This window comes from Amphiura filiformis, chromosome 1 (genome assembly GCF_039555335.1).
Source record: "Amphiura filiformis chromosome 1, Afil_fr2py, whole genome shotgun sequence".
NCBI lineage: Eukaryota > Metazoa > Echinodermata > Ophiuroidea > Amphilepidida > Amphiuridae > Amphiura > Amphiura filiformis.
The window spans coordinates 24,369,613-24,395,426 of record NC_092628.1 but is presented as its reverse complement, the minus strand read 5'-3'; the positions used below and the strand labels follow the sequence as shown (position 1 = coordinate 24,395,426).

Below are 25,814 nucleotides of genomic sequence, written 5' to 3'. Positions count from 1 at the left end.
AAAAGTTAAGCTTTTCAATGCCACAATTTTTGTTTGATACTGAAATCACCTCAAGAACAACCAACTTGTGTGAAACCATCATACCTTCATATCATAAGTAGCATGTTTTAATACTTCATCATAGGTGTTTTTTTTTAATATATATTTTCCCTTCCCATTTCATTTATGTAATAATTATACTGACCAACAATCCACCATGATTTAAAGAAACTAGATCAGGCCTTCGTCTTTTGAAAATTGCTGGCCACAAATCACTCTCCTCAAAACTTGTCAGGTGAGCTGTAGGTGAGTGATTTTAATCACTTGTATTAGTATTACACCAATGTAGGCGAGTAATAAAAAGCTCTCCTCAGCTTCATTTTAGGCGAGTGATCACTCTCACTCGCCTCAAAAGACAAGGTCTGCTAGATCCAGTGTTACAGACAATGTTTGCACAAATCCCACATATCTTAATATTCAAGTAGATTATTCACAAAAATTTCATAAATCTGAAGTCGGGTAACCACTTAGAAAATTGTGTCATCTTGCGGTGGGTTTTTCAAAATTGGTGCAATTTCCAAAAAGAGTTTTCTGCAGATGCTGCTGATCAACGTCATGTACCGTGGTTCACAACAAATCTACAGCTGTTGTACATTAGCGACACATTTTCAAGTAGTTACATTTCACATGATTACTTATCATTTACTAAGTATTTTGACATCTTTCTGATAGAATAGCACAAAAACAAGCCCAAAAAGGACTTGTTTTTCCTAATCCGTTGAATAATAACTTAACCAGCAGAGTCGAAAGACAAGATTTATTAACTGTCTACACCAGATAGCAAAACATAACAGAAATTTCATCAAGGTTATTCATTATGTGACATTTTGTTACTTAATTGGTGCATAGCGAAAAAACAATACTCCGATATGTGGTTACGATTTGCACAACAAAATTTACGATACATAAAGCATGCACATAACACATCATCAGCATTAAAATATCGATACATAACATCTGAAACTGCAAAATGAATCTGTTCTATATTATATGTTAAAATTCAAGGTAAGATAAGCGTACTTTGCCATGTCAAAAATATCAAAATGTTATTACTAAATTTGATGGTTGCATCAGTGAATATCAAACACGGTAGGAAAAACATGTGGATAGCAAAAGATAATTTACACAATCTGTCACAGAATGAATCACCCAAAGGTTTTAACTAATTGATAAAAGTTGAAATCATCTTATTATGCAGCAAATTTCTCCCCCTTCTCGATGCTACCCAAGAGCTCTGGCAGACCTTCCTCAACAAGTTTCTGTTCAAAGTCGTTCAGCTTACCCATACCGAGATTCCTCTCTACACCGTTGCGCTGTGGGGGAAAAAATGACAATATCAATCAGTAAATCAAAAAATGGTTTTGTTTCTTTATTTTTAAATTTTAAAAACTTGTACTTCCGACAGCAAAAATGTTTTGAAACAGTGTTTAAGTTACCATACACGTACATAATATAAACCACTCTGAAATTAAGGTAACTTGTTATCAAAGTCCACATTAAATTTTGCTAGTATGTACTCAAAACCAAAAACTGAAGTGTGCAAATTTTATGTTCTGAAATACAAATAAATAATGTTCATGTAGAATTGTATTTTTTTTAAATTCTAGTTTTCTACTAAGTTTACGATATAGCTTCAGTCACCCAAAACAAATTTGCCACTACAATCCCTCGGATGTGGTGGCTTGGATCAATGTTATGATTTACGTAGCATCTTTAGAAGTCCTAAACTCCATTGTAACTCTTCTATGGGATTTATATGTTAGATTTACAGCAGGTTTTGACTTACGATGAGTTTAAATGACTTATGACACATCAAAACCGTTCATGAAATCAACTCCTGGTATAAATGAGTTACAAAAACTCGAAAGCAGAATCAGTCTGTCTTCCGTGCCTTTAAAGGGGCGTGACCCAATTTGCAGCCTCATCTCCCATTTTTCTTCATCCAAAATGATATTTTGGTATCAGAAACTCATATTTTCTCATTAGTTCAGTCAAATTTAACACCCAAGATATTTTGTGTTAAGATGGTGTGAACAAAAATGTGGTGGCAACCAGAAGCATGTGCTATCCTATGGGGCATTCCTTTCCCATATCAAAGCTGCTGAAGCTATACAACTCAAAATTTGGAAACATATTGTTTAATAATGGTTTATGACTTGTTATTCAGGGTTGGAAACCAGAGAAATACTGCTACTCAAAAAAGCCAATTTTTTTTTACAAAGTTGGATAAAGTTGTACATTTTAATTACTTTTACTTCTATTGAACAGCTAGCAATGCATACTAATTCAATGTGTCCCTAACTGTTCAATAGAAGCAAAGGTAATCAAAATGTACAACTTTACCCAACTTTGTAAAAAAAAATTGGCATTTTTTATTTTAGTAGCAGTATTTCTCTGGTAACAAGTCATTTTTGGGCTATAACTTGCTTTTCTGGCCAAAAATATTTTTTGAAAATTTTTTTTTTTTTTTTTAGAATTTGTTTTTGATGTCGACATGTCGGGATACGTGCCGATGTCGCCATTATGTCGACATAAGGCATGTCGACGACGGTACTAATAATTGGACCACACCACTTTAAATAATGATCATACTTACTCCTAACAGAATTGGGGTTGCAAAGTATTGAGCCTTGGTAACATCAGATCTTACAAAGGCACACTCCACCACACCTTCTTTGCCGTTGATTGCATCAAGAAGCTGAAGGAAAACAAGTTTACAATAGTAACATGGTGGTAAGAGATTAAGGGTGTTCAGCTCGTCGTAATAGGCGAAAAATATTTCACAAAAGCACTTGTCAGTCACACAATACGCCAGCGCACCGAATGACTCATTTAAATGCTTATTGATCAATTAACGAGGTATTTAGGCAAAAATTGTGTACAAAATATCTTCACTCTATGGACAGAGAGCTTTACCTTCATTGCCTCTCTCCACCTATGCGTAATCAATAGGCTCAATAGGTAAACATATTCACACTGGAGAAGTGCCAGTGATTCACAAAAGCAAAGTTTGCCCCTGTGGGACATCTTGCCTGTTAGCTGCTGATGGAATTACCATATTGCTTGTATGAATTAAGTAATAATCAAAGTATTTTGTCACTTACCGATTGTGCAAATTTAGCTGCTGCAAATGCCATGGAAAGAGTGGCGGATCCCTGAACAAGTAGGAAAAATAGATAGAAAAAATGTTAATCTTTGCCAGAACAAGATCTTAAGATTTTTATGTGTATTTTTTGGTTGTAAATAAATGCCAGATTAAACAAAAGTCTTGCTTGTTTATACTTACATGCTCAGTATGGAATACATAAAACTACAAGAGAATTAGTTTAGCAATGTTTTCTTTTTATTTGGCACTATTCTTACCTTTCCTTTTTAATCATTTCTTGCTTGATTATTTTACCATTGCAAAATGTGAAAAAAAATATGATGTACAATAGGTCCCAAGATTAGGGTTAGGATTAGAGTTAGAATCAGAGTTGGCCCCAGATTGTATCATTTTGTGATTTTCAGATAAGCATTTAAGTTAGGATTCGGGACAGCTAAAATAAATTGTTAAGTTGTTATGTAAAGTGTAAGTATGATATGTCATATTTACTTGATACACAGCTCTAACAGTTCCACTTGAGTGAGAGGCATCAACACACACATCTATGGGGTGAAACCTAACATCCCATCAATTGCACTTGAATGAAAGAGGTATTGAGGCATCAACACACACTATGTCTATGGGGGCTGCAATTGAGTGGGAGGGTAGTTGAGGCATCAACACACACATCTATGGGGTGAAACCTAACATCCCATCAATTGCACTTGAATGAAAGAGGTATTGAGGCATTCAACACACAATGTCTATGGGGTGCACTTGAATGAAAGAGGTATTGAGGCATCAACACACACTATGTCTATGGGGGCTGCAATTGAGTGGGAGGGTAGTTGAGGCATCAACACACACATCTATGGGGTGAAACCTAACATCCCATCAATTGCACTTGAATGAAAGAGGTGTTGAGGCATCAACACACACTATGTCTATGGGGGCTGCAATTGAGTGGGAGGGTAGTTGAGGCATTCAACACACAATGTCTAATCTATGGGGTGCACTTGATTGAGAGGGGTGTTGACTGTTGAGGCATCAACACGCACAACGTCTACAGGGTGAAACCTAAAGTGTGCTGAGGCTTGTGGAACAACGTCTAGGTGTTGTGCCTGTGCGTAGCGCACTATAAATCACTGCGCTTTTTTTTTTTTTTCTTTTTTTTTTATAGTAAATAGATGATTGATATAGGTACCTGGTAAATTCTCAGGTAGGGTGGGTTCTGGGTAAGGTAGAGTCTAGGAAGGGCAAGGTCTGGATATGATAGGGTAGGTTTGGGTCAGGCCAGGTCAGGTCAGGTCGGGTCAGGTCAGGCAAGGTAGTAATGTACTTACAGCTCCAGCCTTAGCATTGACAACTTCTGTACCAGCATTCTGAATCCTGACGGTAAGAGCCTCAAGCTTGTCTTGTGGGAAATCTGCTGGCAAGGATGGAGTAGCCTAGATACAAACAAACAGAAAATACAAACAAACTAGAAACACTGGAAAAATATGTTCGGACACAGCAGTGATCCAACGGATGGACCCTAAAGGAGGCTTAGAATCGCGAATCGAAAAACAAGCAAAACTGTGCAAATTGGAAAAGAGCAAAAAATTTAATAGCGCAAAAAATGCCTACTTTAACAGTATAATAGTAATTAGTAAAAATCTAATTAACAATTGACTTCGAGATTTAGAAGCACCAAGGTTTAAGTACATGTAGGTATGTCACCACATGGAGGTGGAAAACCCCATGCCATACATGTTGAAACCTTGTACACACATCTTGTTATTGATCCCCGTCGTGAAAGCCTCTATAATCCTTTAACAAAGTTAAATTACATGCCCATGTTTTCAAAGTTAGTGCTTGTGAAAAATTTGAAGCAATTTCACGCTACAGTCAGTCTACTCTGAAGTACGAAGTACAAAGTACAGACGCGGACGCACACATTGTGCTGACTTTGAAGGCACGCATACCTGCAGCAAAGACGCAGCACTACGCACTGTTAACGCGTTGTATACGCGCGCGTTGTCACTTTGTACTTAAGAGTGGACAAACTGTACAAAGACTTGCGATACCAACATTTACATTTCATATTCAGGATCAAGCCAAAAATCTAAAACAATCATATCTTGCAAAAAGTTGCATGAAACTTATCCTTTCATTTGGAAATTTCCACAGATTATTCTTGCCCAATTTCTAACCCTGGTAATAAGCGCTGATAATATTCAGATACAGAAATGCATCGCACTAAGCACTTACTTGTGAGAGAAGTGGCATAATAGTGACGCCAGCATGTCCTCCAATAACCGGGACGTTAGTGTTACCGACATCGGCGCCTATTGCGTCTGCAACAAAGGTGTTAGACCTGACAACGTCCAGCGTCGTCACACCAAAGATACGGTTAGGATCGTACACGCCAGCTTTCTTGAAGACTTCTGTAGCAATTGGTACAGTAGAATTAACCTGTTGAAAAAAATTTAAATGAAAATACCTTTAATTCTTTTTAAGAAAGTACTTCCCAGTCACCTGGCAACAAGGTTTCATGGCTCTGACCAGTGCCAAAGCAAAAAAGCGAGATCCAATATGCGATTGCTGTCCATCACAGGGCTGGCAAGAGAGGCTAGAGTACTGGATTATCTATCCAGAGGTCCCCAGTCCCTGTATTCCTTTTTTGAATGTTAGTGTTCAAAGCTCCCTAAGTTTAAAAAAAACACCATTAAGGTGGTATTACACCCCTTGATAAATTTGTGACTATTTTTGCATTTTTCTCAAAAAATAATAACACACTGGTAAAATCCAGTTACTACACTGGAATTTCAGTGACTCTTACTCTTACGAAGAGTGACTCAAGACAAGCGGTACATTATTTATGACAAGAAAAGAGGTACCGTTAGAATGTACCTCATTTCTTACCAAATGATCATATTGAACCACTTGTCTTGAAATCACTGAAATTTCAGTTAGTTATTTTTTGAGAAAAATGCAAAATTAGTCACAAAATCTATATATCAGGGGGTGTAGTACCACCTTTCTGGAATGAGCGTTTGAGTGTTTTGACAGTATTTTTGTGGGACATGAGAGCACATCAGACATATCGAATTGCATTCTAAATACGAAGAATGTCTTTCTGATATCAAATAATTTTAATATTTTGAAATTCACGATATAATACGAATTTGATGACAAATTATTAAAATTTGATATTTTCCACATTTTTGATATAACAGTCCTTGAAGTAAATTTTATAAATCTAATGATATATTCTTAAAGTGTATGTAGCTGGGAGGAAAAGCCGACGATCAATTGAAAATTTTGACCTTTCATATTGAAGATATGGCTTTTTTCCCCAAAAGACCTAATTTTTTTGTGTGTTTTTGGGCAAAAATCCATATCTTCACTACGAAAGGGCAAAATTTTCAATTGATCGTCGGCTTTTCATCCCACCTACATACACTTAAAGTACATATCATCAGATTTATAAAGTTAACTTCGAGTACTGTTAAATATCAAAAATATCAATTTTTAATCATTTGCCATAAAATGTGTATTACATTGCTAATTTCAAAAATCAAAATTATTTGATATCAGAAGGACATTCTTCGTATTCAGAATGCAATTCAACATGTCTGATGTGCTCTAATGTCCCACAATAAACACTGTCCAAACGTTCATACCCCATCCCTTAAGCCAGCTATCAAATTTACTCCACGATCGTCTGATGGCATGAAACTTGGAGTAATGACTCCTATTCCAGTAGGTCTATTATACTTCAAATAATTATTTAATTATGTACACACTTACAGGATTTGTAATGATACAGATCATAGCATCCGGGCAATATGTAGCTGCAGCTTTGCACAAATCCCTGACAATACCAGCATTGGTGTTAAACAGGTCATCCCTGGTCATACCTGAAATAATATAAGGGTCACATACAAGAATGCAATTTAAACTATAAAGTCACATAAGGTTGTCAATATTTAACGTTTCAACGCTTGGGAATCGTTTTTAAACGTTTAAAATATTTTAATGAATGGAGACGGTCATAATCCTATGGTAATTTCAATACGTACATTACTGGACGTTTCCACTCACAAAAATTTTAAAACTAATAAAGTACAGGGAGTTCAGTGAAAACTTGTGAAAATTTTTAAAGTTGTTTTAAAAGGGTCTAGCTTTTTATCCACTGTTGATTTGTTTTGCAACTCCTAGTTTTTTTTGTGGACTAGCCCATACTCTAGCTTATATATGGGCAATTCCACGGTAACTCGTGCTACACTTTTGGGCGTCCTTTTACATACTTTGTGCTCCAGCTTTTTAAACTCATTTGATTGGAATCTTTATTTTTTGTATTTTAATACCCAACATTCAAGGCTAGATCCTCATAGCATTGCTAAATGAATATATATATGCATAAACTCTGATTTGTATTAATTTGCATTTCATTATAAGCCTATACTGCCCTGTTAACTTGAAACTGTGTTAAAATCATCAGAAAGACAAGAGAGATTTTGCTGCCGAGTTTGGTACAGATACTTCATAATCTTTTAATAGGGTGGCCACAATGCTAGCTATTGTGTGTACCCCTGCCTACATACACAAATGTATAGTGGAAATTGTAACAGATTCTGCAGCAGTTGGAAAACTTTTTGGGCATTTTGAATTCCATATAATTTGTCTCCTAGTAACTTCTGTGCAAACCCGACTACCTAATTAGATAGAAAATTTTCTGCTCGTAATGAAGGTGAATATAGCATTTTTGTACGGTCAGTCGGTCACGCATAAAAAGTTACGCACAAAATAAATTTTTGTCATCAAATAAAAGTATTTTCCCAAAGATGTACAATTATGCTATATTCAGTTTTACAATCTAGACCCTCAGAGCAAAATCCTGTGCAAAAATCAGACAATTTGGTTGTGTAGTTTAGGAAATACAGGCCTTTGAAGGTCATAATTGGCACATAATAGCGCCCTCAATGGTGAAAATCACACATATTTACCTTAAAAGTCCTGGCAAAAGAGTTATTTTTGTGATTTCAGCCATTTTAAAAATGATGTAAAGAAGCAAATATAGCAATTATGACCCTGGATTTTTAATATTTGGCCCATTTCACGGTTAGGCGCCACTTTTGGTGAAAAAAACTTGAAATTTTCAAAATGGATTAAATTTCATTTAATTGGGGTTTTCTTTTCCACATAAGACCAGATTTTCATAAAAATATCATTTCCCAGCTTAAATCTCTCTACTTCTTGAAGAAAATTATAATTTATTATCTCATGTTATGTAATTTTTTAACAAATTTGATAAATATTGAGTAGTGAATATTTATACTTTTACTGTCCAATACATATATAATAGATATTTAAAATAAACAAGTATGTCATAGGCTCTCTTCTGACCAAATTTGGGCAAATTTGGTTGTGTAATGACAAATTTATGGCCACTTACATGTAATTTTTGTGGTAAAAAAGGGAAATTGACATGAAAAGGTTTACTCAACAATTTTAATAATCAATAAATGACTCTGATATTTCACAGCTTTGATGGTCATAATATGGGTAATGTTCACAAATAATATCAGCCAGTTTGAAAGCACAGGTCAAATTCAAGATTCTTATGTTTGTGCAATTTTGGATGTGACTGATGTCAATGTGAACGGAAACCACATACTGTAAAGTAGAGTATGTTTTAGAAAATAATGATTCAAAGAGTTTTCACACACTCAGTAAATTAAATGGGATATATTGAAACATATCAACCTGTGTTAGTGTTCATTTTAAAACATTATTTACAATTTATAGAGGTGGATGTGACATTTTAAACTGTGAACAGAATATTTCATTATTATAAACAGTTTGCTTGTCAAAATATAAGCTTTAAAGCACTTCTAACACATATATTTTGATAGATTCTATTGAATTGAGCAATGCTAAAATGTTTTTCCTGACCCTTTATATTTTTGCCAAGCAAAATGTTTATAATATACTGAAATATTCCGTTCACAATTGAAAATGTCACATCCGCTTCTGTAAATTGTATACAAAACTGTCCCCGAAAAGACAACAACAAAGCCATGAAATAATCATATGTGACATGTATGAAATAATAAACCTATTTTAGATAGTCAAATATCATGTTGTTTAAGTATTTTGGCCTAAAACTACTAATTTTGAGGATGTGACATGTGAACGGAAATTGAAGCTTTTTGAATCTCCTGTCACAATTAAAGAAGGCATACTGAATTAAAAACTTATTGTGCCTTTTGATTCCCCACAAACTTGTAATGAAATAACTTCAAACTGGCATCCTAGTCCCATTCCTGTCTTAGTTCTTTGAAGAAACTATTTTGGATGTGACAGGTACCATGGATGTGACACATGTGAACGGAAACTTTGAAATGACATCTGCAAGCTAAGTTGATGAAGGAGTTTTCATTAAATGGTGTCATTAGATAGCTCATAGCAGGAGATTTTAAAATCAAGGAGAACAAATTCTGCCACTTATTTGTTAATAAATTATACTATTTGGAAAATTAATCGGATGTGACAAAATTGTGAACGGAATTTGTTGGCAAAATTCAAAATATCGCTGTATCTACATATTAAGAGCAACAAGTGTAATTTGTTCAACAAATAGTAACAAGACTCTGAACTTTACTAAAACACACTAGTTTGCCATTCATGTAAAGTATTAGTCGATCTATTCCACATTGAATAAGGTACATAGATGTGAACGGAAAATGTCACATCCGAATTCAGAAATTTAAATGGTTCTCATGCTAGTTTAACTGACAACTACTACTTTGTTCATGTATGGCTGTATAGTGCAACTTGTTCATTACATCAGGGATGTAAGTAAGCCTGAAGAAAAATACGGAAAATTGGGGAAAAAACACGGAAATTCACGCTAAAAAGCCCCAAAACAGGCTGAAAATAAAAGAAATTGCGTAAATCTGGACTACAAAAAATACAAAATTCTGTAAAAATACAGAAAACTTACATCCCTGATTACATAAAAACAACAAAAAAGCAGCTGGTAGGCTCAACATAGTTAAAAGTGGCAGCATTGGAAAATAAATGTCTGTTTTTAGGTTGATAGTAAAATGTGGTTTTTGACCACTTCTGACCCCTGTGCGCCCTGAAAGATAATAGCAGAAAGGCCGATTAAGCTAGTGGAGGTAGGCTATACAGAGACAATGAAAAATCACCAACAGTCAATTCTGTAACCCCATTATTTTTTACACACCAGGCCAGATACGTTAAAAATCAAAAAGTGGCGCCTAACCGTGAAATGGGCCATTTGCATAAATGAACATTAAATAAACAAAAACAATAAATCTCATGCTTTCTTTGGCCCAAAAATTCCCACAATTATCGCTTCATGAATATGCAAATTTATGACAAAATCAGGATTTTCCTAAAAATGGGGTAAAAATGGCCAATTTTGTGAATCTTTAAAAGGCTGTATCTTCGCAACGGATTGTCCGATTGAGTTGATTCAAAAGGTTTTTTAAATCATTTTGCAGAAGGAACAATCCTGACAGAAAAAGTAATTCCAGGGTGGGTTTGAAATTTTCATGTGACCACCCTACTTTTAAAAGAAAATGTGAACAATATAATATTCAAAATAATGAAAATTTGGGCAAACATGAACATCTGATGTGGGCGGGTAATTGGAAAACTGAAGATTCATTTCCATTAGCCTAATTTGATGACTTACCGGGTTTCCTGGGTACACCAGCTGGGATGAGAACCATTTGACTTCCTTCCAAGCATTCTCCCAGCGAATCAGGCCCTAGGAAGCCTTCCACTGATGCCCTGGTGTTAATGTGACTCAGATCGGCTGCTACTCCTGGTGTGTGTGCAATATCGTAGAGGGCTAGTTGACTGATACCAGGGTTGTTTTTTAATAAGAGTGAGAGAGGCTGACCGATGCCTCCTGATGCACCTAGTACAGCTACCTTGGTGTTGTGCTGTTAGCAAATCAAATTGGGATAATGGGATTACATGTAAGTTTATATCAAATTTTGGCTCACTCTCAGAATTTCTTTTCACTCAAATAGCCATTTAAAAACATCTCTCAAGCAGGGTCAGAAATTCGCAACAAAGTGCGAGAATCTCCCAGTGGAATTTTGCAAGGATCCATGATTCTCGCCATATAACTTTGCATGATAAACTGAAATATTTATGAGATAACGAGAATCCATTTAGATTCTTGCAATTTTGTTGACGAGAATCTTTGCGAGAATGGATTCTCTGATTCTTGCTGAATTTCTGACCCTGTCAAGTTTCAGATCTGTAGGGGGGATTGTTGGGGGGGGGGCTGATGCAAAAAGCCCTAACAAGTTTTGACCCTCCTAAGGGGGGGGGGGGCCTGAAAAATTGACTACAAATTTTCCTGGGAAAATTAAGTTTATATGCTTTTCTATGGGGTTGACCGGCCAATAATTTTCATGTCCCAAAAAGGGGCACTGAAATTTTTGAGATCTGAAAAGGAGGCCCAAAAAAATTTTTGGCAATGAAATTTTTTTGTATCAGGCCCCCCAACAAGTTAGTGAATGGTCCCTTACTGTTTTACTGAGTGAGGTGGCCTATTAAGGATTGAGGGAGAGTGTCTATTTTTGCCATCAAATCTGACTTTTGAAATAGCACATGCATACATCCATGGGGTTATTACGAGGGGTTTCCTTTATGAATGTGATGTCAGCAACTCAGCCCAACCAAGAGAAAAAGGATATTGCATTCAGGTTTTGTTCATTAGCAATTTATTGATTATAACATTTGATTGAGCACAAATTGAGAGACTATGGAACTGGACAAAATAACAATATTTTACAAGTTGGATTTTTTTCATGAAAACATTACATGTGTAGGCTGCTCTTTCAAATACTGTTAACTTTCCCATTCACCACAAACAACAGCAGTCTTTCCCTCCAGTGCAGTGTCTGAGCAGGGAAGGTCCAGACACGAGCTAATCCTGTCTAAAAGTGGGTTTTCTTATTTCTAAAGATTTGTTGCGCATTCATGAGATGCTAATTTCTATTGTGTTAATTTCTATTGTGACGAACACGCATCTATTCAATTCTCTGATTTCTCTCTCACTTCAATGGACATCTTATTACTAATAACCGTCCGCTATCGCGTTTGCGTCCGCGCGGTTCGTGTTTGCGTGGTTCGCGTTCACGCAGTGCACTATCGCGTGCTCGTGGTGCGCTATCGCGGAGTATCAACGGGAGTGTGCGCGGAGTACAGTGCGCGCATCGGAAAGCATTACAGTGTTACTAACAGGTGCATCTCATCGGACCAATAATTATAGGCCTTATTTTCAACACATATTTCAATACCGAACATGTGCATACACCAAACATGTGCATACACCAAACATGTGCATAGGCCTATTTCAGCAGAACATGACTATTTCCGGAATCCTCCTATAACCGTGTTTGCGTTCACGTTTCTCGTGATTTACATTAGTAACGGCCTATATCCACGTCCAGATACTAATTTCGGTTTCTCTAAATGTGGTAACAGGGCAGGGCTTGAAAGAGGGTTTCCAGATTATGGGTAGGCCTACCGAACTACCGAAGTTGTGTCAAGTTCATTGGGTCTTGATCATTGAGAGACGCATTTCATAGTAGTTTAAAAAGTCAGGGCAGGTATATGGGTAACAGGTTTGGGTAATTAGAAATATGCCTATCACGAGAAGCGCCCGACCCGAGAACCGCGAAATCTAGTGTTATATAGAAATGATAGCCATCGAGATCGCGTCACTGAAGTCATGAAAAGATTATGTGTTTGTATTGTTCTCAGAAAAAACCCAGGTTTTTTACCTATGGCGCTCTAGCTGAAATACAGCAAGATAATGTAAGACAGTAAAATGTAAACCTGTATTTTAGATATCTCGAGCTAGGAAGGTCTGAGGTTGAGGATAGCTACCGAATTATAGCTGTGGCAGTAAATGACAAACTAACAAATGTTCACAACACCGTACTATAAAATTTGCTCGGACTGATCTTAAAGAATTGAACTTCTGAAGCCATAAGGTCAGTGTCAGTGAAGTGGTCAGTGCAGTGAAGCCTGAACTAGCCAAGGTCATCATTTCATACAAATTGTAGCCAGTGCCCTATGCATGCAACTAGAGAACCTGTATCAACGCCTTTGTCAGCTATTAAATCTGACTGTACATGTGTACAATAATTGTACATGCATGTCAACAGTCAAAAACAGTATAGATACTTTAAGTATCACCACCAGGGCTGTCAACTCTCACGCATTGGGTCACTTTCTCACGGTCTCACGCCAAGGTAGTATAATCTCACGCCTATGTAGTAATTCTCACGCAAAAAGCCGGAAAATGAGTAAAATGTCACGCATCATCATGAATACCCCCGCTTTTCACATTCTCGGCGCCGTGGCTCAAATAATCATGGTTCAAAATGAACATTGGGATCGGCAAATCCCGGTACGCCTCTGTCTCACGCCAGGCAATTCCAAAAAGTTGACAGCTCTGATCACCACACAATTGAACAGAAGTGCTGAACAAAAACATTCCTGAAGCTCCCAGACCAGAGCCTTGTAGTTCACACTAGTTGCCCATTTGCCGTAATGTGCTATTACAGAAAATAGAGGATTTTGGACAAGCCTTATAGTAAGCAGGCGCTGGGAGCAAATTTGCCTTGTAATAAGCAGGCGCTGGGAGCAAAATCTTATCAACCGCTCCAGTCTTTGAAAAATTCACAGGGTAGAAATTGAAAGGGTAATGAAAGCGACATGCATTCATGAATGCATTGTCTGTCAGAAAAACTGCAAAAAAAATAAGGTTACCTCTTTTTCTCAATATTTTGCAGGAATCAGAAGCCTGGTTTTGATGAGAACCGAAGGTTCTCGCAAGAGCCCTTTACGAGAACCTAAACAGGTTCCCGCAATTGATTGCGAATTTGAACCCCTGGTTTGCAATGACAAGTCAACCTTTGCAAATCGGGAGATATCGATGGATTGATTTGCCCAGCACTGGATTTTCTCAAATCTTTTAATCAACGACGCAGTTGGCAGTTGTCAAAACATCTTTGAGGGTACATGCCACAAAATAGCTTTCCATAGACTTTACGTGCAAAATAGGGGTCACGTTTTAGGCTATAAGTCGAGTTACGTCTTACTTTGAAATATATATTTGATATCATCTGAATCAGAACAAAATTCTGCATAACATATCTGAAAATGACACCATATTTTAGGTCTACTTGTTGAGAAAAATAGCGCTATATAAAAAGGCCCGATTTTCCCGTGTTTACGTCCGACTGCTAACTGCGTTTTGACCTTGTGTGTTCATGCGCTCATCATCGTAAACATCACTCAAATTTTCGCGTTTTCTGTTCAAATTAGTAGAGATCACATTCACAAGTTCTAGCAAAACACGATTTGCAACACTAAAATTGTTAATATTGTACCGATTTTGCACAATTTTTATGTAAAGTTGGGACTATTATAGTCGTGATAAACTTTTACCGGAAACCGCTTCACAGGCGGATTTAGTGGTATGCACCCTTGAAGAGGCTAAAACATCGTTTTTAGGCCTTGAAAATGATTTTGTTATCTTTTTCACTACATTTTGAATTAATTGTATGAAATTTTGGGTTAATTTCTTTCATACTTTAGACAGGATGTCGATTTCAAGCACAAGCATGATAGCCGCCAATTGCCATTTTTCATCATTTTGATGCACATGAATGCACAATGGTTGCTGATTTGCTATTTTCATGAAGATATTAATTGATGTTAAGAGTAAACGTTCTTTGAACATCTTTTACAAGTGCATAGCTTCAAAATTAAAACATTCTCAGTACCTGCAGAATATTTAAAAAGACAAAAAATGTCAATCAAGTAGGCCCCCCCCCCCCCCCCCCTCCAGCGTCACTTTTAACCCGTTTTGTCCAAAAAGCAAAATGTAATGAATGGCTATTTGAAATTAAATATTAATATAAATTAAACTTTGAATGTTATAACAATTTAAAATACTGGACAGTGGTATAAATAAAGCAAACAAGAAACTTAAATATCTTAAGTCTAATTTTTTATGCAATTTTATTAAAATTGAAGGCCAAAACTTGAGTTTAAATGACAAAAAAATTGGTTAAAAAATAACAATGAAATTTAAAAACTTCTTTGTAATTTAAACACCATTAAACAATGTTTTCAATATTTTGAAACTCTTCTTAATTCACATCAAAAGGTTTCAAACTTCTACCAAAATCGAACTTTTATTAAACTGGAAATAAAAGCAGGCCTATTCGCGGCAAACGCACATACAGCGAAAAACCTGGCGGCGTCCATGAACGCGCTTGTTGATAATAATAATAATAATAATAAACCATGCTTATATAGCGCTTTACACCAAAGTCCCTAAGCGCTTAACACAAATTATACATATAAAAAAAAACATAACAAATAAACATTAGTATGCAATTTTAAATAAATAAGTTTTCAGAGATGTTTTAAACTGATTAACAGTCTGAGAGTTTTTAACATGTAATGGTAAACTGTTCCAAAGTTCAGAGGTAGCAATAGAAAATGAGCGATGACCATACTGAGTAGAAAATGATGAGCTAGTTAGACGAAATTGTGTTGACGATCGAAGACTACGTGGAGGCGTGTAATGCTGTATGAGTTCTTGAAGATAGACAGGTGCAAGACCATTAATACATTTATAAGTGAGGAGGAGAACTTTGTATATAATGCGGTATTTCACAGGTAGCCAATGTAAATCATGAAGGATTGGAGTAATGTGATCACGTTTCTTAGTAAGCGAAATTAATCTGGCAGCCGAGTTTTGAATTCGTTGGAGTTTGGAGATCTGTGAGTCTGGTAAACCGTGAAGAAGACTATTGCATTGGTCAAGGCGACATGTAATAAAAGCGTGAACAAGCATTTCAGTACAATTTTATCAAGATATTTTCTGATCTGGCCAATTTTATACAGAGCAAAAGATGCTGAGCGACAAATGTTATTAACAAAAGAATCCATTCTCAGATCATTCTGGACAATTACACCAAGATTGCGAGCATTATTTACAGGTTGGATAAATGAGTCACAAATTTGAACAGGTGGTAAAGGTGAATTGTGTTTAAAACGAGATGTGATATGGATTACTTCCGTTTTGTCCTCATTTAGTTTTAAATCGTTCATGTTTGACCAGGTTTTAATGTCGTTTATACATCTTTCAAGCTTTGGAAGAAGATATGAGCGTTCACATTCATCAAGCACAATATATATTTGAGTGTCATCGGCATAAATCATTTTACTGAAGCCATGAGCATTAATAACATCCTCCAGAGGGGCTGTGTACATGGTAAATGATAGTGGTCCAATCACAGATCCTTGTGGAACACCCTCCTTTGGCACATGAGCTTTAGAAATAGTGTTATTGATAGAAACAAATTGTGAGCGGTTTTTGAAGTATGATGAAAACCAGTTTAATACAGATCCAGTAATACCATATCTCTGGGTTAGGCGGTCAATAAAAATATCATGGTTGATAGTGTCAAATGCAGCAGAGTAATCAAGAAGTATTAAAACAGCTTCCTTTCCTTTGTCTACTGCAAACAACAAGTCATTATATACACGAAGTAGCGCTGTCTCAATACTGTGATCAGATCTATAGGCCGACTGCATTTTACCGCGAAGATTTTGTGAAGTGAGATACTTATGTATTTGTGAAGAACATGCACGCGTTCAATAGTTTTAGCGAGAAATTTGAGATTGGCCACAGGACGATAATTTTCAGAGTTTCACAGTCTAAGCTTGGTTTTTGATGAGTGGTGTGATGAGTGCAGATTTTAAAACATCAGGAAATTTACCTTGCTGGAATGATAAGTTGATGATTTTTGTGATGATAGGAACAAGCTCATTTATACATTTTTTAAGGAGCCATGTTGGTATTGGATCCAGCGTGCATGAAGAAGATGGTGATTTCATGATGATATCCTTTACCGATTCCTCAGACACCATGGCTAATTCAGAAAGTGTCGAAGTGCAAGAATAGCTTGTTTGAACACTTAAATGTGATGGTGGTGATTCTTCCAAATTGGCTTTAATACGTTGAATTTTTTCTGCAAAAAAGCTGGAGAATCTTTCAACGAGAGGGTCATCAGGAATTTCTGATGGCAAAACTTTAGATGATTTTGGTTTGCTTAATTTCTCAACTTGTTGAAACAGTTGCTTTGAATTGCAGTTTTGAACTGCATCTTATGGTAATCAAGTTTAGCTTGATTGATCATTTCATGGTATTGATCGCTGAGTTCTTTGAAGCATTGCTTGTCAATTTCTAATTTAGAAGAGAGCCAGCGACGTTCAAGGCGACGGAGTTTTTGTTTCAAGTCACGGAGTTGCTCATTATACCATGGTGCATTTGGACGACATTTGACTGTGTGAGTAATAAGTGGAGCATGTTTGTCTTTGAGTTTGAGTAACACATTTTCATATTGAGCAATTAGCTTATCTAGATCAGGAGAAGGAGAAGTATATAAAGATGACTGTAAAATATCATTGCGAAAAGTATTCAAGTCAATGTCGCTTGAAGTTTTCGATACGTATTTCCATTTTGTAGTCTCAGGGCGAACAATATCAAGTGAACACAAGACGGCTGCGTGGTCGGAAGGAAGGAAATTAGTGGCACTTATGTTGGATACAAAATTGTCTGTAGAGCGGGTGATAATAAGATCAAGCGTGTTTCCTTTAATATGAGTGGGTACAGTTACAAATTGTTTTAAACCGGCCGAATCGATGAGATCCAAGAATAAAGAAGCTTCTTTATCAGCTGGATCATTAACATGAAAATTAAAGTCTCCTGTTATCAGAAGATTGTTGCGTGTAGTAGCAATTTCCTCAAAGAATGATGGGAATTCACGGAAAAATATAGGAGCTGTATTTTGCTTACATTCGGTTTTTTGAGGTCTATACAAAACAATGAGACGGAGAGGAGTTTGACAGCGAGAAGTTATTGCAAGATCAATATACTGAAATGAATCATATTCTTTGATGGTAGACATATTAATTTTAAATGATTTCCTTAAACAAACACATACACCACCGCCTGCTCTGTTTTTCCGTGGGATATGATGCAAGTTAAAATCAGGGAGAGTTGATGTCAAATCTGCTATAGCATGATCATCCCGATGATCACCTGTTAACCAGGATTCAGTTATAGCTAATATGTCGAGGTTGTTAGACATAATAAGATCACAAATAATAGGTATCTTCTTTTGGATAGTCCCTCCTCTTTTCTTCGCGTGCATTTTAAATGGATAAAGACGCGCAAAAAACGCATGGAATTGCTCTTTAAAGGGTACATGCCACAAAATAGCTTTCCATAGACTTTACGTGCAAAATAGGGGTCACGTTTTAGGCTTTAAGTCGAGTTACGTGTTACTTTGAAATATATATTTGATATCATCTGAATCAGAACAAAATTCTGCATAACATATCTGAAAATGACACCATATTTTAGGTCTACTTGTTGAGAAAAATAGCGCTATATAAAAAGGCCTGATTTTCCCGTTACGTCCGACTGCTAACCGCGTTTTGACGGCGATCCTGACTTTTAGACCACCCGAGCTATATAAGGAACAAATTGCAAATTTATCATATTAAACTTTTGCAACAAGGTTAAACATATTTTCAACTTTACAAACATACCTTTTATTCCATCGAACAAGCTTTATTTTGTTCTAAAATTCACGTTTTTATAGCTATTTTTGACGTAAACGAGCTGGTAACAAAACCGGTGCTGCCCGCTCCGAAGTTTTCGCATAGCACAAGCGTTTGATGTACGCTCGTTTTGACGGTAATTTACGCTAGCGTATCATGCATTTTCAAGCGCGTTTGACATCATATTACTGCGTGACGCAATTCTGCATTTATTCAAGATGGCGAATCTCTCGGAAAAATGTGATGTATTTTACCCCGTAATTTCCCTCATTACTCAAAGCCCTGCCCTCTTTCACAATATTTTAGCTTCTTGGATACCATCGGAAACATAGATTAGTAATATTAGGTAGGTCACTGTATTTTTAAAGATTTTTTAGATGATTTTACGATGAAAAAATTGACATTTTAAGCTTCTTTTCAAAAATTGGTTTTAGCTTGTTAAAAAACGGGTAAAAAATCGTTTTTAGCTTGTTGGATATTTTTGCTTTTAAATAGTTTAAAGCTTGACTCCTTAGATGAAACTTTTAGTTTAAGAATATTAAACCTTGATGAAATAGTATTATTTGAGCCCTATATAGCGCGGGTGGTCTAAAAGTCAGGATCGCCGTTTTGACCTCGTGTGTTCATGCGCTCATCATCGTAAACATCACTCAAATTTTCGCGTTTTCTGTTCAAATTAGTAGAGCTCACATTCACAAGTTCTAGCAAAACACGATTTGCAACACTAAAATTGTTAATATTGTACCGATTTTGCACAATTTTTATGTAAAGTTGGGACTATAGTCGTGATAAACTTTTACCGGAAACCGCTTCACAGGCGGATTTAGTGGTATGCACCCTTGATCAAGCAAGGTTGCAGAATTAAACGGACTCATAATATGGTCGGAATTTGTACTTCAGCGCCAGTGTTTCCGGTTAAAAGTAAGCAAACACTCCAGAAACATAAATGTTAGCCAAGCTAAATTGAAGCCAAACTGGACAATCTAAAAAATTGTTTTGCTGCATTTTACAACTGAAGTCAAGACGTTACGATGACTGACCGTGTTATACTAGCATTATACATCCCACGATTGAGGAGATTATGCAGTAACCACCAGAAGCAGAAGCAGAAGCAGAAGCAATCTCTATCTTCTATCCACACATTAACTATCGTGTCGTCATGCCTCATGCCATGGATAGTAGATAGATTTCACGATCAATGCTGCGCTTGTACTTGTATTGCAATATGATAAGACAATTTCAGGTTTCAAATCTGGGTTCCCAAAAATCTTGATTCTTGTAAGGGAAGGGACAAAGATTTCTTGTCGTGTCAAAAAGGGGGAGGTGGCAAAGGTTTGTCTCAGACTCCTGCTCAGCATGCTCAGGTATGCCTGCCACTTCCACATACTTGTGCATAATACGGAAGGTCGATTTGTGCCCATAAATGTTTAGGCCTATGTTAAACTGTATGTTATACAAATTGTACAGCTATCATTTCTACCCTATGACGAACCGACATACCTGTAAATCAAATAGCCCACAAAAAACTGGTCATCGCTGGTATTTTTCATGAAGAAAACGACACTTTTTACGCGGAACATGTCCAAAACACGTCAGCTGACGTACAAGCCTCCCCACGCATGTACATAAACAAGCCGTGTTCATTGTTTAATTGTCACCTGCAGCTGTTCGCAAGAAAACTTTCTGCATAAAATTACCTGGGGTCGTTATCAGGCCTGAGACACACTGGCGCTAGTTTGAGGACATTCACTATGAGTTACTAGTGTCGGCACATGCAGAAAATGCGTGATGGGTCGCCATTTTGTGACTCGTGCAAGCTAACACAAACAAATTATTGGACTTAATAATCTTTTCAAATTTTAATAAAACGTGCATCTATCATGATAATATTACATTTTATTATTTGAATTACATAAGCTATGTCAATTTTGTGTCCATGTTAATTTTTATATGGATTTACCTGTGTTGATTTTAAACTGTTGTGAGCGTGGAGCTACGCAAATTGGCAGGCGATTACCCACCATGCAATGCGAATACACGGAAAGCGATCCAGTTTAGGATGCATCGCAGTTCCTGTTGTGTAAACCAGGCGTAAACCGCCCATCCAACCTGATCGTGTGCACAGGATTTGTGCTGGAGGCTAGTTAATGCGCACAACCAATGCGCAGAAGAAGACCTTGATACTAGGCGGAGCTTACGTTTCACAAGAATGATTGACAGCTGTGAGTAAGTGAAATTCTGTTCTGTGATTGGTACAAAAATATGGTTCTCGTATAAATGAATATATTATCCATGGCTTCAAAATTAGGAACCGTTTCTTCCACAGAGCCCTATATAGGGCTCTATGGTCTCTACTCATCATTAGGCCTGGCATTTTCGGGTAATTTTGTACCCGGGTACCGCCGCAATTTTGGCGGGTAACGGTACCAATGCAACAAAAAAAAAAAAAAAAAAAAACAATTTTATTTATTTATTTTTTTTTTAAGTTTTTATTTTTTCGGTTTTGTAGTGTCTCTGGACCTAGACCTAAATGCCAGGAGCATTCATGGTTGACCTAAAAAAAAAAAAAATTTCAAGATATTTTGTTATTTTTTATATGAAAATTGATAATTTGTATTCATGTCATAGTCTATTAATGATTTCAAAATGTATTGAATTTGAATGCATTTTGAAATCATTAATAGACTATGACATGAATACAAATTATCAATTTTCATATTAAAAATAACAAAATATCTTGAATTTTTTTTATTTTTTTTTTTAGGTCAACCATGAATGATCCTAGCATTTAGGTCTAGGTCCAGGGAACTACAAAACCGAAAAAATAAAAAAAAAAAATTTCAAAAATTGAATTTCGGGTACCCGGGGAGGGTATTTCCTACCCGGGTAATGTAATCTCGGGCGGGTACCCGTTTACCCGACCGAAAATGCCAGCCTTACTCATCATACACGACCGTCAGTGTCCGAAATAAGGAAAATATGGAGGTTATCCTGAGGATAACTAAAGCATAAATTCTGCTTGTCCTCACTACATTTTGGTTGTCCCCAAAATGTGTCATCCTTTGGAGGTAAAATATAGTGGTTGTCCAGGGATAAGTACTTAGCTCAATATGGTTGTCCCCAGTGATTTTTGGACAAGAGGACAAGAGGATAAGTGCTTATTTCGAACACTGACGACCGTAGAAGATCTGGCCAGCGACGACGCTTGCCAATCAGGCTAGCTATTTGTACGGCGTGGCCTCTCATGCTTTTTATTATCTCTGGTCTTGTCACGCTGGTAGATTCGCCCACCTGTGATAACTGACCTGGATCTGACAGAAGATTGTGGAATTTACGATTTTCAGCAGCAGGATTTTATGAAACTGCCAATATTTGCAAGTATTCTGAAGGATCGGTAATAATTAAAATATTTTTCATGGTGTCGGTAGTGCAAGTTGAAGTTTAGTGAATTTGTGGTTTTGTATGTTATGTGCAAGAGTGTTTTCAGGAAGCGTAAATAGGCAGGCCGTTATGCTAAGCTCTCCATCTTATATGTAAGTTCGGCGACGAACTGGACACATCACACGGTAGTGTGATGTGTCCAACCTGGATATAATGCTCAGCAGGGGCCAGGGCCAGCTAGCTGCTGGAATGATTTTTCATCATGATTTGATCATTCACTGTAAGCATGCCATGGTAAGAGCACTGCACTGGGTTTTAGATGATTACGATGTAAAATTCAACTCACAGACCAGCTACAAAACAGGTTTTTAAGCAAACTTGTCATGCATGCATTATTGTGTAAGCTTTTCCGATCATGTTTGCATGGAAATCAAATTCGATCACTGCGATGTACATTCACATTGTATCCGATTTTAAAAATTAAAATACTCACACTTGACGACGTCGAAAGCTGTCTAGTCAGGCGTGCAGCATTTGCAAGACACCGACGAGAAACTAGTGAACGAATCATTTTTATAATTTTAATAAATTTTAAATAATTATGTCCACCAAAATCTGTTAAATTTGGTTAAATTTGCAGAGCAAAGTAGCAGCACAAGAAGCCGACGGATTGCCCGATTGATCAGAGAGACATGCCGATCACCGGCTCGGTCAGAGGTTATTTTTAGGACATTGATCATGCGCAGATGTGCTGATTGTGACGTAATAGTAAAAATATGCTAAATAGTGTGACGAAAAACATATCGGTATCGGGCAGGCTCAGGGAACCTATAGGGGTGGTGCAATAATTATGTGTACCCCGGGGTGAATTATAGGGGGGGGGCAAAGATTTTTGGCAGGCCAAAAGGGGGGCAAGCATTTTTGGCAGGTCGAAAGGGGGTGTTACGTTCACTGCCGGCTTATCTTCTTAATAAAACTATGAAATCACACCATCAGGCGAAGTTTTACCATAATTCTTAGACTAGTTAGAGTCCTTTTATTCCTCTCTCCATCCTCTTTCCTCTTTTCTCCCATTCCATAGTTTTACGACATCACGGTCGGACATTACATTCAAAAGTGAATTACAATAATAAAATACATTCGCAATCATGGCGCTACGCAAATCTGCGGACATAGCGCGCCACGCCGCGTACTAGTTTGAGCGCATATTGCAATTAATCGCGCATTGATAACATTACCACATGACACTCCCCGAACTCCTATATGATTGTGTCAATCATCTCAAAAATGCACATTTAAATCGCGTTAAATTTACATCTTTTTGTGTGCATAAATATAATTTCATGCATACATTTGTTTTAATGCACGTTTTAATTCATTTTATAAAATATTCTCCAAACGTACATTTGCCATAAATACAAATAAAATTTATGTGATAAATTTCTTCTCCAATGATAATCTCACAAGTTTCCATCTCTCCAAAACATAATGAATTAAGTTATACATGTCCATGTTTATATGAAATGTCGCTTGACTAATTGCGCACTATAGCTGCAATACCAAACGCTTGTCCAGAAATTTAAATTCATCATGAAATCCTGATCAATACGCACATTTTGTGATAAAATCTTATTTTAAACACAACAGTTTTTTGACGACCATCTTATAATACTTTATCCCTTCATTTCAATTTTTAAAGAAATGTCGACTCGATTGACTTGCGCACTACTGCTGCAATCCCAAACGCTCGTCGCTTATTACAACAATCCAATAAAAAATCTTACACACATTTTTGTACTCTGGCTGGAGTTTTTGCATGTGAAATAATGCACACATTTGTCCATGTGCATGATAATACTAAATTAAAACAATATAATGTTTCATTGCTGTTTATCTTTGTTTTTAAACGCAATTATGCTTTACACAACAAAACATTTTTGAATGCCACAAAGATTGACGTGCATTATGTAAGCTTAGGTTAGGCCTACATTTCTACTACGCATGATGTATACAACATTTAATTTTGATATGTGCATACACATTTCGTTGTACGTACCTTTCATTTGTGCACGTACATTTGCAATATTTATAATACTTGCTTCACTATCGCACAATCCTCGTTTAAATTTTACAATATATTACTGATCATTTTCATCTGTGAAAATATAAACATCTCTTGATTGTCTTCAAGTAAAAAGGCCAACAGTCAAAATATCATACCAAATGTCTGGTCATTTAGCAAGGAATCCAAGCAGGCTAAAACCTGAAGACAGCCTCTCGTAATCCATTTTCCACATCAATCTGCCACACCGATGCGTAGATCATGTAGACAACACTGCCACTGTCATGAAAACACGATTCACCCGTCTTTTTCCAGAAGAACACAAATCAGCAATATATTCCAACGATGAAAATGCATCAAATCTCACAATTCTGGTATTTGAACGGAATTGATGATGATACAGTCACGAAGCTATCTGTTTTCTTCTCTTCTTTCTTCTGTAGCGAAGCTATCTGGTACTGTGACGCTCTCTTCTTTCTTCCAATCCGGGCTTCCAATACAACAGTTAATCAGTTCTGCGTCCTCTTCTTTCTTCTTATGAATGGCTAGCTCACTGAAGGTTTCTTCTTCAAAGCTGAACTAGTCTTTACCGACTTTGATATTGTCTTTGTCGATTTTCAAGTTTCTTTTTTCGAAAACTTTGTTAATGTTTTCTTTGGCGATTTTCCAGTTTCTTTCTTCGAAAACTTCGTTGATGTTTTCTTTGGTAATTTTCCAGTTTCTTTCTTCGAAAACTTCGTTGATGTTTTCTTGGTGATTTCTTTGAGTCTTTCTTAGGCTATTTCTTGGAAATGGCGTACCTGTAGATTTACTTTTTCCGCTGCCACCATGTTACGTTCACTGCCGGCTTATCTTCTTAATAAAACTATGAAATCACACCATCAGGCGAAGTTTTACCATAATTCTTAGACTAGTTAGAGTCCTTTTATTCCTCTCTCCATCCTCTTTCCTCTTTTCTCCCATTCCATAGTTTTACGACATCACGGTCGGACATTACATTCAAAAGTGAATTACAATAATAAAATACATTCGCAATCATGGCGCTACGCAAATCTGCGGACATAGCGCGCCACGCCGCGTACTAGTTTGAGCGCATATTGCAATTAATCGCGCATTGATAACATTACCACATGACAGGGGGTCAAGCGATTTTTGGCAGGTCGAAAGGGGGGGCAAGCAATTTTTGGCACAGATATTTTGGGCACCGTTTCTATATTACGCCCTAAAAAGGCGTAGGAAAACGTTACGAACACGTTCAAATATGCAAAATTTCCTGCTCGCTGCGCTCGCATTAGGCCTATATGTTAAGACAATTTAAGGTTTTAAATTCGGGTTCCCCAAAATCTTGCATGTGTAAGGGGGGGGCAAAGATTTGTTGGCACGTCAAAGGGGGGCAAAGGTTTTTGGCACGTCGAAAGGGGGGCAAAGGTTTTTGGCACGGCCAAAGGGGGGAAGCGATTTTGGCAGACCATTTTGAGAATTCACCCCCCGGGGGGGTACACATAATTATTGCACCACCCTAAACATGATAAAGAAGACCAGGCCTACATAGGC

General features: G+C 36.8%; 1 protein-coding gene across 1 annotated transcript; it reads right to left on the bottom strand.

Moving 5' to 3' along the window:
- Nucleotides 1–231: 231 nt before the first annotated feature.
- LOC140135544 (malate dehydrogenase, mitochondrial-like) lies at nucleotides 232–22,896 on the bottom strand. The gene is made up of 8 exons (XM_072157117.1): nucleotides 22,692–22,896; nucleotides 10,836–11,088; nucleotides 6,917–7,026; nucleotides 5,375–5,578; nucleotides 4,468–4,572; nucleotides 3,144–3,194; nucleotides 2,636–2,737; nucleotides 232–1,352 (listed from the first exon to the last, which is right to left on the bottom strand). Exons 1-8 carry the CDS (start codon nucleotides 22,767–22,769, stop codon nucleotides 1,230–1,232), a joined length of 1,026 nt encoding a protein of 341 aa, XP_072013218.1. The 5' UTR covers nucleotides 22,770–22,896; the 3' UTR covers nucleotides 232–1,229.
- Between the last annotated feature and the right edge of the window lie 2,918 nt (nucleotides 22,897–25,814).